Source organism: Schistocerca serialis, chromosome 4 (genome assembly GCF_023864345.2).
Source record: "Schistocerca serialis cubense isolate TAMUIC-IGC-003099 chromosome 4, iqSchSeri2.2, whole genome shotgun sequence".
Lineage (NCBI taxonomy): Eukaryota > Metazoa > Arthropoda > Insecta > Orthoptera > Acrididae > Schistocerca > Schistocerca serialis.
Genome location: NC_064641.1, coordinates 56,167,265 through 56,182,034, shown reverse-complemented (window position 1 = coordinate 56,182,034; position 14,770 = coordinate 56,167,265). Strand labels below are relative to the sequence as shown.

The following is a 14,770-nucleotide window of genomic DNA, read 5'->3' as shown; positions in this document are numbered from 1 at the left end:
ACAGTTAGGTAGGGAGAGCTTTCAGTTGCTTGAGCGATTGATTTTTCTGCATCTTAACATCGTCGCTCGAGGTCAATGGGTCAAACATCCATATTTAATATCTCCACACAAAGTCATTACTCCTGCTAGAAAATTATGTAATTGACGGCTGGCCAATGAACAGTGAGAGTTAGAGAAAGGAGGGGCTAGCGTCGAATACTTGTGACGTCACGTGGAGGGCTGGCCTCCCCACTCCGCCGCGTCTGTGACGTCACGTCAGTGTTGCTGTGCGTACCAAACAAGATGGCAGACGGGCTGTGTGTTCAGGGGACGGCGAGACGAGAGAATGATATCAAAGCGAAAGACACAGTAGATATTCTCAAAATAGCTCATAAAGACTGTATGAAGGCTAAAAACGTAACCAGTGTTAAACCGTCATTCTATATTCGCGACGACAATGGAGAATTGTGTTCAAATTATCGAGTGAATGGCGTGCTGAGCTTGGGTGTGCACGCTACGAAAATGCTTTGTGGTGCCAACTCAGAACATGTGGAATTTCCAAGCCTATGTCCAAATGAGGGGGACAACTGTAGGAAGAAGAGATGTGCAGATCGCTACGACAGCTCCGAGAGCTCGGACAGGTGAGTTTTTTCTCTTTGCTGTAGCGGCAAGTAGGCGAGGAATGCGTCGATTTTATACGACAGAAACGAATACAAAGGCAGCACGGTGTTATTTGACATCTGTGGCGGCAGTTCATGTACTCAGGCAGCGATCAGGTGAGTTCTAGGGCGATGTTAAGTCAGAAGACACCAGTACGTGTCCTCAAGGCGCTGTGGCAAAGCATTTTAATTTGAACGGCTGCCGAATGTCACGGCCAGCGCAGCGCCGTGGCCTCCGCTGCCGGGTTCGATGCTTCTGCTGCAGGCGGGCCCTTCACCCAAATTCACGGGCGCACGCACTGGCGCCAGGCACCTGCCTCGTCACAACAGCCGTAACATTTCTTTGGCTTGCGTTGCAACTTCACTACTTTCTCTTTCGCCAGTAATGCAGGTCATACGCTGCGCGATGGGTACAAGCTGCTTCGTAGTGGAGAGAGCGATATAGTTTTCCGTAGCCAATAGTAATTTGATATGGATGTCGCATATATCATAATCCTCGCAGCTACCCTTTTTTAAAAAAAATAATTTGTACTTCACTAAAACAAGCAGCGAAAAAGTAACAACACAACCAATGTTAATTAATTCAGTTTGTAGCGGCATATTTTAAAGCAGTAACAATCCAACGATGTAATTTTTTTTATTTGCCCGGCATCATATTTGTTAATTAGCGAGATTAAAAAGACCCTTGTTCCATTTTTTGTATACCGAATTTTTTTGCGAAATGTTTTTTTATATTTTATTGAGACTCTAATAGCAAAAGAATTATCGCAACAATGTGAGTTTGTATTCGTTTCTGCAATTGGCTTTTTTTTTTTTTACCTATTAGTACACGACCAAAACTTTTTAATACTATATTTGTCTGCCTATCGTCTCACGTATCACAATAGGGAAAAATTATTTTATTTTAATTCTGGCGCAGTTAAGTTTTAGAACGGAATTTCACGTACTGAAAACTGGCGTTCTTCGAATCATAGAGTAATATTTGAGTGTAGCGGCAATGTCAGCATTCCCATTAAGTTCGTACATTTAAAATTGCTATATCTCGGTTTAAAGAGCAAAGAAATTTACAATGTAAATTTGTGAGAGTACATGTATTGAGCAGAGTGATTCCAATAACGAGAGCGACGTATGAGTACTAATGTATGATCGTTGTCAGCTGCGGACGACCACTGCTGGATAAAGACCGTCTCCAGACATTTCCATGCAATAAGGCCTTAGGTGCTTATAACCAATGTTGCTCCTAAACGTTATCTAATTTCATCTGCCCGTCTTCGTTCAGGACTTAATCTCGTTTTTATCTTACCTTTTTGAATCGGGCAAATAATTTTCTTCTTCCATCTATCCTCCATTCGTCTGGCGACATACCGCGTCTACCTCTATTTCATTTTCATTACAGTCGTAATTACTTCTTCCCTAATCTAGTATTTTGATTTATTACCTCTGACGCTTAGTTCCATCATTCATCAGCTCGCTCAACATCCTGTTTCGGAACTCTTTTTCACATTAAAAACCGAATCTCGCTGCCATAAGCCAAAAGTGGCAACACATGTCGATATCGAACGTTTGTTTTGTGAATCATTTGGAGTTAATTCAGAAACCTATTTTCAGTTTGTCAAAAGCGTCTGTGATTTTACGTTTATTTCTTTTGGGAAAAAAAACAGCTGCGTGGAGAGTAAAAGAAATAAGTAAAATTGAAAGTGTAATAACAACAAGCATTTGTTGTTAGCTATGCACGAAGATAATTGTTGGGTGGGAAGATAGATAGTAATCGTTATTTGATACGCAGAAGTTGCCCAAAAATGTCAGATATAATGCTTGCGAGCTACTAAGAGCTTAACTGTTGCTGCCTATTTTGATTTATATTTCAGGTGTTTGAACAGCGTCAGTATGAAACGGACATTACCGAAAGATTGCTGTAGAGTTTCACAGTTGTTTTGTAGCTGTGTAGCGATAAATTATGTTGATTTTGTTGATGTCCTCTTGTGTATCTCACATTGTGCTAACACTGCTACAAGTTTTTCCGTAGTTAATCATATGTCAGCAGCAGTGGTGTTCAAGAAAAATAAACGACGTAATTTTGGTATGTACCATTTAATTTCATTAGTTAAAAGACAATGACATGGTTATTTGATCGATGAAATGACTGGACCTTAGAAGTTATTATTTTGATAATCGAGGTTTTTCGTTGATTGCCGTTCATGCGAAGCCCACAAGCTCTACGTAGTCAGCAGTGTAAATTAAGCTAATGGACTTAGTAAATATTGCGGAAGCAAGAAGTTTAGTTGTCATTATACTATGATTACCGTAACCCTGCCTCATAATACACTTTTTCAAAATGTATAACAGAGTTGCAGAAAACGAAGGGACACAGTCTTCAATTTGATATCCGCGTCTCTCTCTCTCTCTCTCTCTCTCTCTCTCTCTCGCTCTGTGTGTGTGTGTGTGTGTGTGTGTGTGTGTGTGTGTGTTTTTAGTACACATACCACGGCTTCACAAAGTTATCGTGCAAAACGTCCATGGGAACAAGCCCCCAAATGTCAGCATGCCTATAAAAATCTTTTCATGTCTGTCAAGAAAAGTGGTGGCATATTTATTTTTACTAGAATAGATAAGCAACCATATTTAACTAGTATCCTACATGCGCAGAAGACTTTCATCTATTTTAAAAGTTATTGCCCAAAGCTAACGGAAGAAAGCCCCCAAGTAATTTGATTTAATGACGACATGCGGGACAAGAGAGATGGTAGACAAGGGAAAGATTCTTAAGGCTTCTCTCTACCATGTCCACTACTGAACAGCGGCTCCCCTTAACTTATTCGTACATCACGGTTTTTTATTGTAAGTTAGCACATCCACGTTGCTAGTTATCGAGTGTCGTCTACCCACCGTTCACTGAATCGTCGTCTTGGTCTTCTCGAACCTCGTCCTGCCATCCAATGTAGGTTTTCCGTGATTTCTAGAAATCGCTCCAAGTAAATGCCGGGATGGTTCCTTTGAAAAGGGCACGACCAATTTCCTTCCCCATCGTTGATACAATCCGAGTTTGGGCTGTGTCTAATGACTTCGCTGTCGACGGGACGTTAAACTGTAATGTTCCTTGCTTCCTTCTGTCTTTTCTTGTATCTTGGAATCCAGCAAAAATTCTTTGGTCCATCTATCATCCATTCGCCCATTTAATTGCATTTTCGATGCTGTATTAATTATGTTTTTCACACCAACAGGTTACTTCCGCCAGTTTTGCTTTCTCTTCCAGTAATTCGCATCAGTGCTTCCTCAGCTATCTTCAGTTATTGAATAGTTTTTCCGAATTAAAAGTCCATGTCTCACTTCTATCAAGTAAAAGCTGCATAACATACACTAACAGTTAATTTTCTTCTAGAAGCAGGCTCCTCTTAAATTGTACCTTAGATATTTTTATAGTTGCATGCAAGTTAGTCAAAACTTATGTTTCTTAGTAGTGGCCTTTTTTAATCAAAGTAAGTGCTTCACAAGGTTTCGTGTATATCATCGTGTTCCTATTTGTGGTTTTGTGAAATGTGCTACTGTTTTGAAATAAAGTCTGTGTTATTTATAATCCGCGTCACTAAGGAATAAGTCTACTGAGAAGCAGTAGTTTAGCATACAAACTCTTTGAATGCGTTTCTGATTGCGTTTAATCCCTGTAGCACGCGGATGTCCGCATTCGAGCAGCGCGCAGTAATGTTTAACGGCAGCTAACTTCTGTAAAACGAAAAGTATTCCTTCACGATGGACACGTCTCATTGTGAATGTAAGTGTGTCAGTTTGTAATTAATGTTTCAGGAATGGAGAAATATCGCCTGACGTATTATCCGGCCACACAATTACATTACGGGGAATAAGAATCACTGTGTGGTTATCCAAAGCTCCGAATATCACAAAGTTACTGACTATGGAATTAGAATACGCAAACGTTCTCCAGGCTTAAGAAAACTCATTTGCTGCAGAATGTAGCTTACTTGACTCACTAACCGCTCTCCTCGATCGTTTGTGCTTTTTAGTTTAGCTTCGCCAAGCGAGGACACGAACGCAGCCCTTAAATCGTTCCTTTTGTAAATTGTGTCCTTTTATATAACTGGAGGAATGATGTATCGAAGTCGTCCCACTCTTCCCCTTTTTTGCAAATGTGAAACACTTTCTTCAACACAGTACACGCACCTGTAATGTGAGCACTTTTCCGACAAAGAATTTTGAAACAATTAGTACGTAAAGTAGATGGCAGTTATGTTTCCTTTACAGTACGAATGTACACTGGCGGTCATTCTTCCTGTGGAATAAACTTGCTGTTTTCGTTTCCTCGTTTCTACTACAACGGTTTGTATGCTAGGCAATCAAGCTTTGTGGGAGATGAATGATGTGAATTGATAACATTTTTTCTGCTGTACGTTTGCTTACGTGACACACACACACACACACACACACACACACACACACACACACACACACACATGAGATAGATAGAGAGAGAGAGCTGACAGTCGCACTCCGCTAGCTAGAGATGTACAAGGTGTGGACAAAAATATGGAAACACAACACATTATCATGTCTAATACGGTATGTGAAAATTGTTGGTATTGAGAACAGTTTCCAGTCGACTCGGAATGGATAAATACCAGTCTTGTATGGTTTTCAGTGGCTCCTATGCCTTTCTTCCTGAAAAATGTCAAATTCGGGTGACGATGATGGAGGTGGATAGCGATTACGCACCCTTCTCCAAAGGGGCTCAATAATACCGAGATCTGTCGAGTGTGATAGCCAGGGGAGATACGACAATCACCCTGGTGCTCACAAAAACAGTTCTAGACGATGCGAGCTGTGCGAAGAGGCGCCCTGTCGTCTTGGAAAACAGCATCACCATCGGGGAACAAATATTGTACCACGGGATGAACCCAATCAGTCAAAACAACCGCATAATCCTTGGCAGGACTGCAGCCTTGCAGAGTACCTACGGGCCCACGAAATCTGCCCAAATCGTCATCGAAACCCCGCCATGTTTCACTCTTGGGTTGTTAACTCGGCCAGAAGTTGTAAACAGTGTGAAACTAAGACTCATTCGACCAAATGACTTTCTCCAATTGCTCCATAGTCCAGAGTATTTACTTCGGCACCAGATTTTCCTGTTGCGGGCATTGGCATCACTTCTGCAGCTCCCGTGGTGTTCTTTGGCTGCTGACAGAGTTCGCAAGTGTGACGCTCAGTTCTGTTGTGACTTTTCGTCACAGTCCTCTTCAAAGACCGTCCGACTCGGCTGCTCAGCACGCACTTTTCGTCCACGTTACTACTTGGCGGATGCTGTTTTCCCCCTTTCCCTGTAATCGGTATAAGTGTTCTATGCGGTGTCTCGGCTGTATGGTTGCCTTGATACGGAAGCATCCACCAAACAAGCACAAACAATTTGCCCACATTCGAATTTACGTAGCTCCGACATTATGCCCTCACAACTACACAAAACACTGTTGTGTCTACGGCTGACTCTTGCAACGTATTGAAGACATTGCACAGGCGCTGTTCATCGCCAAATGCCCAGCGTGCTTGGCTAGAATCTACATTTATGTTCCAGTACGCATTTATAGCGACGCTTCCATGTTTTTGTCTAACATAGAAAGCACCTCACAGTGTGTGATAGAAGCTTCGTCGGGTACCGCTGTAATTTTGTTCCTCCATTCCACGGAGATCCCTTCCACGAAAGAGCACCTTTTACAGCTCACGGACTAAGTGGGAATAAACAGGAAAACCTCCTACTAAACATTCACTCCAGAATTCCTAGAAACAGAACCGACAGAATTCAGCTTCCCAAATACAAACACACCTGTCCACGAAATAACGCCAGAGAGCGCATAAATATTACCGGACAAGCAACAAAACTATTCTTTCACCTAATTAATGAAATAAACGAAAAGAGAGAACGAATGCCAAAGCAAGATAAAAAGAAAAGTCAACATCGTTATTTTGCTGTGGTTACCATCGACACTAGAGCAAATGCCAGTCAGATAAAGGACTGGCACAGGAATAATTAAATATAAGACACCCGGTCAATATAAAAAGAAGCAGAACATCATAACATAAACTGAGATACCAAAGGACATTAGGCTTCCCAAGTGCCTCTCTCTATCTCCCTCCAGTAAAAATTGGAAAATGGGGAAAAATCTCGATTGTTTGCTTCTGTGGATAAGCTACAGTTTCTCTGATTTTTGTCACCATGGTCATGTTCATTTCGTGAGATGCTACGGGAAGAAGTCATATGCTACTTGAATCTTCTTGAGATGTGACGCGCAACACCTCAGTGCTCTTGCTGTTACTATCTGAACCTGTGACTGCTCTTCTCTGTTACTTTTCTGTATCTATTATTAGCCTCGTCTGGTAATGATTCAAGATCGGTGAGCTGTACTCTAGAAACAGTCGAACGGGGGTTTGTAAACTACGTCTTCCATTGAGTTTACTCAGGCGCCTTTCCTACACTTGTGGCCACTCAACTTTCAGTCGTTCAGGTCGTATACCACAAGCTGTTACATGGTAGTGACGGTTCCGAGTGACTGATTACCAATCGTGCAGTTAAACCTGAAACGGTCTTCTCCGTCTATTCATGTGCACGGTTACAGTTATATATGTTGAGGGTCAAGTACAGTCCTCGTCTGAAGGTTTTCTGGCATTGCGAGTCCGTTGTATACCACAGTGTAATACATGAGCCTCGGGTATTTTCCGCTGTTACAACCCTCGCCCCAGCCCCCCCTCACCTTCCCACCAGGATATTCATATTCGTAGTCAAAGCGACGGTCCTCTGATGACGTGACCTCGAGATACGCTCGAAACAATCTTCTCGTCTAACGGTCTCTTCCCGTGACATACTGAATTCAGTTTCTTAGGAACACTTCAGTCCAGTCACGAATTGCTCCGTTGTTCTCTGCGCTAGCGTTTTGTCCGCAAGGCGACTCTGCAGGACTATCGAACGCCTACCGGAAGTGAGGAACACGGCGTCAGCCTGGGCGTTGCTGTCTGCTGTCGTTCGGATCTCGAAGCCGAGGAGGAGACAGAGATATCACATGCTCGCAGTTTACTGAAGGTGCGTGCGTGCGCGCATTTCTACAGAGGTGCTGCAGGCATCATACGAGGTACCTTCCACCACGCGCAGCCGTATGGTGGCTTGTGGTTTGTGTATGTCGATGGTCTTAGCCCGAAGCAAACCCGACGAAACTGGAGCCTGCTTCTGAATGTTGCCGTGTCGTTTTAGGACCACGTAAACAAGATAAGAAAAATTAGGGCTCGTACGGAATCATACCGATACTGTTATAGACCCTTTGTTGTTCCACCCGCTGACGGAGCGAGGGAAAAGCAGGCAAAGTGACGTGCACAGTCTTCTGGGATAGCCAGGGTGTGATTCTTTTGGACATCCTGGAGAAACTGTCAATTCAGCACGCCGCAAGATGACACGGACTAACCTGAAAACCCGAATTTCCGAGGTAAGGCCAAGAAGAAGACCAACTTCCACCTGCAAAATTATAACGCCAGGCCCCACACCAGTTTTGTGACCAAGAACTCATTGCGAAATTCGGCTGGACTGTTTCACCACATGCGTCTACAGACTTCCATCTCTTTGGGCCTCTGAAAGACAGTCTACGTGCCAGAGATTTTGAAGACTCAAATGCTGTTGTCACAGCTGCAAGGAAGTGGTTAACCTCAACTGGTTTCGATTTTTACGAGCGCGACGTGTAGGCTCTGGTTCATGGTTCGCAAAAGTGTATAACGAATGGTGGTGACTATGTGGAAAAATGACAGTCTCTAGCTGAAATATTGCCCAATTTATATGTGCTGTTGTGATTTATGTATCTCCTGTAGTTTCCATAAATAAAAATAGGTGGCACTACTTTCGGAACGACCATCGTGTATCACCTCTGTAGACGTACCGCGCACGGTGCGGCACAATATGCGGTGCCTCATACTAAATACCGTACGTCGCTAGCGAAGCAGAACTCGTGTGTGGTTCGGATCGGAAAGAAATGTACGTCGTGGCAGCCGCCTGCTCGGTTTAGGGCCTTGGCCTGTTCCGAGGGTCATCCGGTTTCGCAAGAGGTTCCGAGCTTCAGCGTGATAGCCAATTGTTCCGTCCGTATCGATACACGTGGCTACCGTCGCACCGAGCACTTGTGCGACACACTCTCCAGTACTGACTGAGTATTTGGAACCGTCACCAGATCCGTTACAAGAAGACATCGATGCAGTTTAGCAGTGGGCTGCTAGATTTTTTCCGGTAGGTTCGATCAACACTTAAGTATTATGGAAGTGTTCTGTAAACTAATGTGTGTATCTTTGGAGTAACGATGGCGTTGTTTTCGCGAAACACTGTTGAGAAAATATATAGAATAGGCATTTGTGGATGACTACAGATTAATTCTTTCGTTTTAAGACCGCGTAAACAAATAAGATAAGAAAAATTAGGGCTCGTACGGAATCATACCGACAGTCGCTTTTCCCTCGCTCCGTCTGCGGGTGGAACAACAAAGGGTCTATAATAGTATTGGTACAAGGTACCTTCCACCATGCGTAGCCGTATGGTGGCTTGTGGTTTGTGTATGTCGATGGTCTTAGCCCGAAGCAAACCTGAAGAAACGGGAGCCTGCTTCTGAATGTTGCCGTGTCCTCGTACTTCAGTCATCTTAGAGTGAAACAATAAAATGTGATATTTGAAGAAGGCGGATCCCGAGAAACTGAATTTACTTTGCGAACACGGAAAAGAACATAGGTAGAGCATTTACAGAAAGATAGCAAGAGGTTCGTATTTGACTTACTGTTAACTCTCTCTCTCTCTCTCTCTCTCTCTCTCTCTCTCTCTCTCTCTCTCTATTTTTGTGTGTGTGTGTGTGTGTGTGTGTGTGTGTGTGTGTGTTGCAATTCTGATGGGCGAGGATGCATGCTATTCTGTAAAAACAGGCCGTTGAATGTACCAGGTGGTTATAATTAAAGTATAGCTGACCACAGAGGTCGAGTGTGGTGTGTAATTATAGTACAGCAGCGAAATTTGGTAGATATGATAATGCGTTAATGTGGAACCGATTTACGCAGGAAAAAAAAATTGTATAGTTTTGGCTACAAGGTGCAAAGCCGGTGCTGTACATCATCTCGTCGACGTCTCCGGACTGGACAAATTGTAAGCGGCGGGTAATAATAAAATCAACATTACGCCTTCTCATCTGTCTGATCTTTTCTGCCCACATCCCGTTCCTAATCCATTACATATGGAAACATTTTCATACGTATTTCTTGCGCTCACAGCTCCAGATTTGCACCTGGAGCGCAGAATTTTTTTTTTTTTTTTCCCCCTCCAGCGTAAATCTGTTCCGCATTAACGCATTACAGTATCTACAAAGTTTCGCTGCCATACGAGTTACAGCCCCGACTGGAACTCTGGGAGTAGCTGCACTTCAATTATAACTACTCAGTAGATACCATAGCTCCGGTTACGCGGTAATAGTCGTCTGAATGGTTTCGTATCATTGCGTGATAGCACTTCAGTCCTGGTTGACAAGTGTAAGTGAATCCAGGAAACAGCTTCGTTGACGCACCTACCATCCATTCGACTGGCTACATGCCCCATCCACACTAGTCTCATCTCCTTGCCCCTAATTAACCCACACGTATGTAAAGTTTGGTTCTAGACTTGCCTTTCTACGAAATAACCTTTGTAAACCACCAACCTACCCCCATCATTCGCTCCCAGGTTACTAGAGCCAGGAGTGTCTTACCCTGTAGTACCTTTTTGTTCACAAATTCCCGCGTGTACTAAGTTTTGTGGAAATTATGCAAGGTATTCCAGAGTTGTGCATGTTTATTGTGTTTCACCCACTTACAACCGTAATCTTCGCTCCCAGGGGTGAACAATGCCTCACCCTCACTGTTCTAATTTTTTTTTGTTTCTTTTTTTTGTTTCTTTTTTTTTTGTTTTTTGTTTCTCGTATGGTCTGGCTGAAATTGCTCCAGGCGTTCCACAGCTCTCCTGGAACACACACACCAGATGTATTCTGGTCTTGACATCACTTACACGAGGCGCAACCGACGCTCCTTCGGTTTTTGTGCCTGCGATGTGATCGTTTTATTGGCTTTCAACGGCTGCACTAGCGTTGCTGGAGTGTTACGTTCCTACATTTCACGACTGCTACCCTGTGTATATGAATCAGTTTCAAATTTATGACCCACTGGAGGTGCAGCAGTCTCTTTCACGAAGTGCATATTTTTTGTGTCAGGGCAGGGTGTCCCTGCCCGCGAATTTGGTCGGAGCACCTTTTCACTTAATACATGTCAATTTTTGTGACTGGTCAGTGCATTGCTTTTGTTCATGTCTGCACTTGTTAAACATCGTTACATGAAGATATCTTTTAATTTATCAACAGGATGACAGAGGGAAACGACTGTAATTTTCCCGAGAGAGGTAGCGTAGTGAGCGTGCCGGCTTCATACCTCTGGGACTGAAAAAACAAAGGGTTCTGTTTGGTCATTGTACTGTAAAATAACAGAGAGCGTAATGATGCGGTAATTGCGAATTTCGCGTATTGGCTAGAGGAGTGTGTTTCGGAGTCTTTGGCAGAGAACTATCCGATTGAAAATACTGTGAAACGAGAAGCCTAAGGGTAAGAGGATGTTGGAATCCTGACTCATACATTATGCTTACACGCGACACAACTTCCAGAAGACCAAAACTGAACTTGGGAACCCATATTGGGCTGTCGTGTTTACATGGCAGCCGTGAGTGGATTTTTGCTATCCCGGTCAGTATCCTATTTCCTACGGGAAATTGTTTTACACAGTTGACCTCTGAAAATCAGCCTCTCCGGTTTCCCATTTCGTTAGCACGTTGGGCGCCTCTCTTCACATAAATATACGGTGTGATTAAATTGTTGGTCTGTCCAGTATTTCATCTTCTCCTTTGTTGCACAATAAATCGCCGTGTGCAGATTAGTCGGCATTTGTTAAAACAACTACGAACTATTCGTATCAGCTGAGCGTTTACAGGGAAGCGAAAATCGACTGTGAAAGAAAAAATCTGACAACTAGACTCGCATTTCCAAAAATCGATTTTGGGAGTGTATACGTTACTAGTCAGAAGTGATGTTGGGGTATTCGGTTTAGGAAAACTGATTTTGGCCCCATCTAAACCTAGTATCAGGGAACTGCGACCGCAGATAGCAAGTGGGAATGCAAGTCGGTAAACGCCACTTAAAGATCCTCGGACAATTTACATATAACCCCCTCCCCCCCCCCCCACGTGAGCTCGTACGCATGTCCTTCCCGGGTGTGCGTCGGTGAAACATTTCAACGTCAGCCAACGATGAATAAACTTTTTTAAAAAGAAGGTGGCTTTTTTGTCGTTTTTTAGTGTGTTGAAACCTAGTATGATACAAAAAACCGTATTACCCACCATCTTTTAACAATAAACACTCAATTTAAAAAAAAGTATTTTAGAGGTTTAATTCATTTGTGTTTCATATGCTATGTCAATTATAGTTTGATGAACTTCTGCGTTGTAATCGAAAAACACAGACATTTTGGGAACAACTATTTCATTCCCACTGAACTTTCTTTTCTATATTTTCTTTGTTTATGGGAAAGAAATTCTAGTACCAGCCCTACACATTAAGTTACTGCTAATGAAGTAGTTTATTGCCATACCCGAATATAGAAACTGATTCAAGTATCTCTCCGAGGAGTTTCCTTGCCCATCAGAGCGAAACTGAAAAGGTGTTTTTGTTGGCCTTGACATTCTAAAAACGTGGTTCGATTCTAACATTTAATCCAAAATGACAGAGTGGTAGGGTGGCTAGTAAGTAAGGTCTTAGGCAACAAAAACTACGTATATTATATTTCTGTTGTACACAACATGCTGGAAACGTTAGAGAAGTTACGCAAACTGATGGGCCTCAAGATTAACTTTTTGAACAGTTACGTCGAGTTTTCTTTGAAAATTTTGGTAATGTCAGTGAGAAACAAAGTGACCGCTTTCATTACATCTAAGGTGGAAAGATTCATCGGGGCTGCCTGAATACCAGTATGATGGGCCACCACTGTCGGTCACATCACTGATATATAAAATAGGCAATTAACCTGATGCTTTATGGAAAAGAAATGAGAAAACATTCCAATGAACACAAGTGTTTGCCAATTTTCTAGTTCGTTACGAAGTTACATTGTGATGAAAGTGTAAGTAATGGAAATAAAAAATATAGTAAATGCAAATACTATTCTAAATGAAATTATGAAAGTTAAAAGTCAAAATTCTTCAATATCCTTAACACTAGTGCAATACAATAAATGTAAGTCGCTCTAGTGGTAAACAAGTGAGTACGTAGCTATTATTACTGCAAAGATCGACGCAGTCAGAATCGATAATCGACACCATGACGCAAATTTTAATTCCGCCATATTGTAGTAGTATTGTGAAGGTCGAGTGAAGTTACAAACCTAGTTCTGAAGTAAATTTCAGAGAGCTCAGAAGACGGTGCTATGCATTTCTGCGATATAGCTCTGCCGGGAAATACGTGGATTTGAGGCATGGGACGCATAAATCGTAAGTAAACTCTCACAGAAGTAGAGAGAACGTTAAATAATTAGCGCGACGTAATGGTAAATTTTAAACGCGAACATTGTTTACTAGCGCAGTCTAAGTTGACACTCTGCGCGGTGGCTGATGGGAGCGATCGTAAACGCATTTCCCATTTCAATCGCTCCCAGCAGCCACCGCACCGAGTGTCAGCTTTTATTGCGCGAGAAGTAGGTTAGGCTTGACCGTGACCGTCGTGAACATCAACTGAGCACAAGCAAAATCTGTAATGAAATTGAAAATGACCTGGGCGAAGAAGACCTTGCAATGCTCATAAACTACTACAAACGTAATCATATAAAACCAAACCCCAATAAAACTCAATTGTATGTATTCCACCTTAACAACCGGGAGGCAAGAAAGAAGTCTGGAGTGGTACGCTCTTGAACAACTGTCCCTATCTATCCTATAAGAACATCCGTCCCGATAGAACCTTAACATGTAAGAAACATACCGAGAAAACATTAGCTAAAATAGGAGCACGTAATGGCATACTGACCAAACTGACATCTGCAAAGTGAGGCAACAACTCAAACTTATTCCATACCACAGCATTCGCCACCTGCTTTTCTGTTGCTGGATTTGGTGGATACCTGCAGGAAGATAAGTGGCAGCCTGAAATCTTTTAGAACGGACCATTTATATTCATTATCGGGTATTGCCTCACCAAACGTCGGAAAATCATTCCTGAGTTTGAAAGAGAGAAACGGATGACGGACAAGCGATACCTGCTACACAGCTACCAAACCATGCCCAAAAAGCTTAAATCTAGACGAAGTTTCATAAACTCAGAACAACCAACTGAAACCCCCATAAAATCATTATAGCAAGAAGAATATCTGGAAGGCCTGATCACAGACGAAGCTACGTATTTTTTTAATTATATACTCGTTTTTTTCAGTTGTTACGTATTTTATGATATAGTTTGTACACTAATAAATAATAATATATGTGTCTAGTTAAAGCAGTTTGAATATTTGATAGCCAACTAACTGATGCCATAAATCGTCATGGGTCCAACACAGGCCAGATTACAGTCATCAAAATCGAGGCCCAACACCCCAAAACAGCAACAGCAGTGCATTCATTTTCTTACCTCACCCCGGCAACCGTTTACTAAAATGATTAAATGAACATAGTTTCTAAAAAGACGTACTTTTTAAATTATCAGATATTTTATGTTTGAGTATTTGAGTAATTTCGGGTTTCATATGCATGAAATAAAAACGCCTGATGATGAGCAAAATATGTTCGGAACGCATAGTAATATATTAAATTAAAAAATAGATACTGGTAGCAGGACAAAACAATTGCCAAAAATGCATAACCCTGTGCTGTCTGTAATAATGTGATTTTATTTTGTTACTGGTTTCGGTTCTGAACCATCACCAACGCCAGGAAAATTATCACAGATGTGTCACATGTCATGCATGCTTTGAAAGAAGTTGTCACAGCAAACCATAATTGCCAAAGTAATATAAAATCGAAAATTGTAACAAGATAAAATATGATGGCACATTAACACAAT

General features: G+C 42.2%; 1 protein-coding gene across 1 annotated transcript in view; it reads left to right on the top strand.

Annotated features, from left to right (window-relative positions):
* The first annotated feature begins 452 nt into the window (after positions 1-452).
* LOC126474980 (zinc finger protein jing-like) overlaps positions 453-14,770 on the top strand; it is a 663,576-nt gene continuing 649,258 nt past the window's right edge. The window contains exon 1 of the mRNA XM_050102513.1: positions 453-620. Coding sequence (XP_049958470.1) covers positions 582-620 — 39 coding nt within the window. The 5' untranslated portion in view covers positions 453-581. The remainder of the gene's footprint in view (positions 621-14,770) is intronic.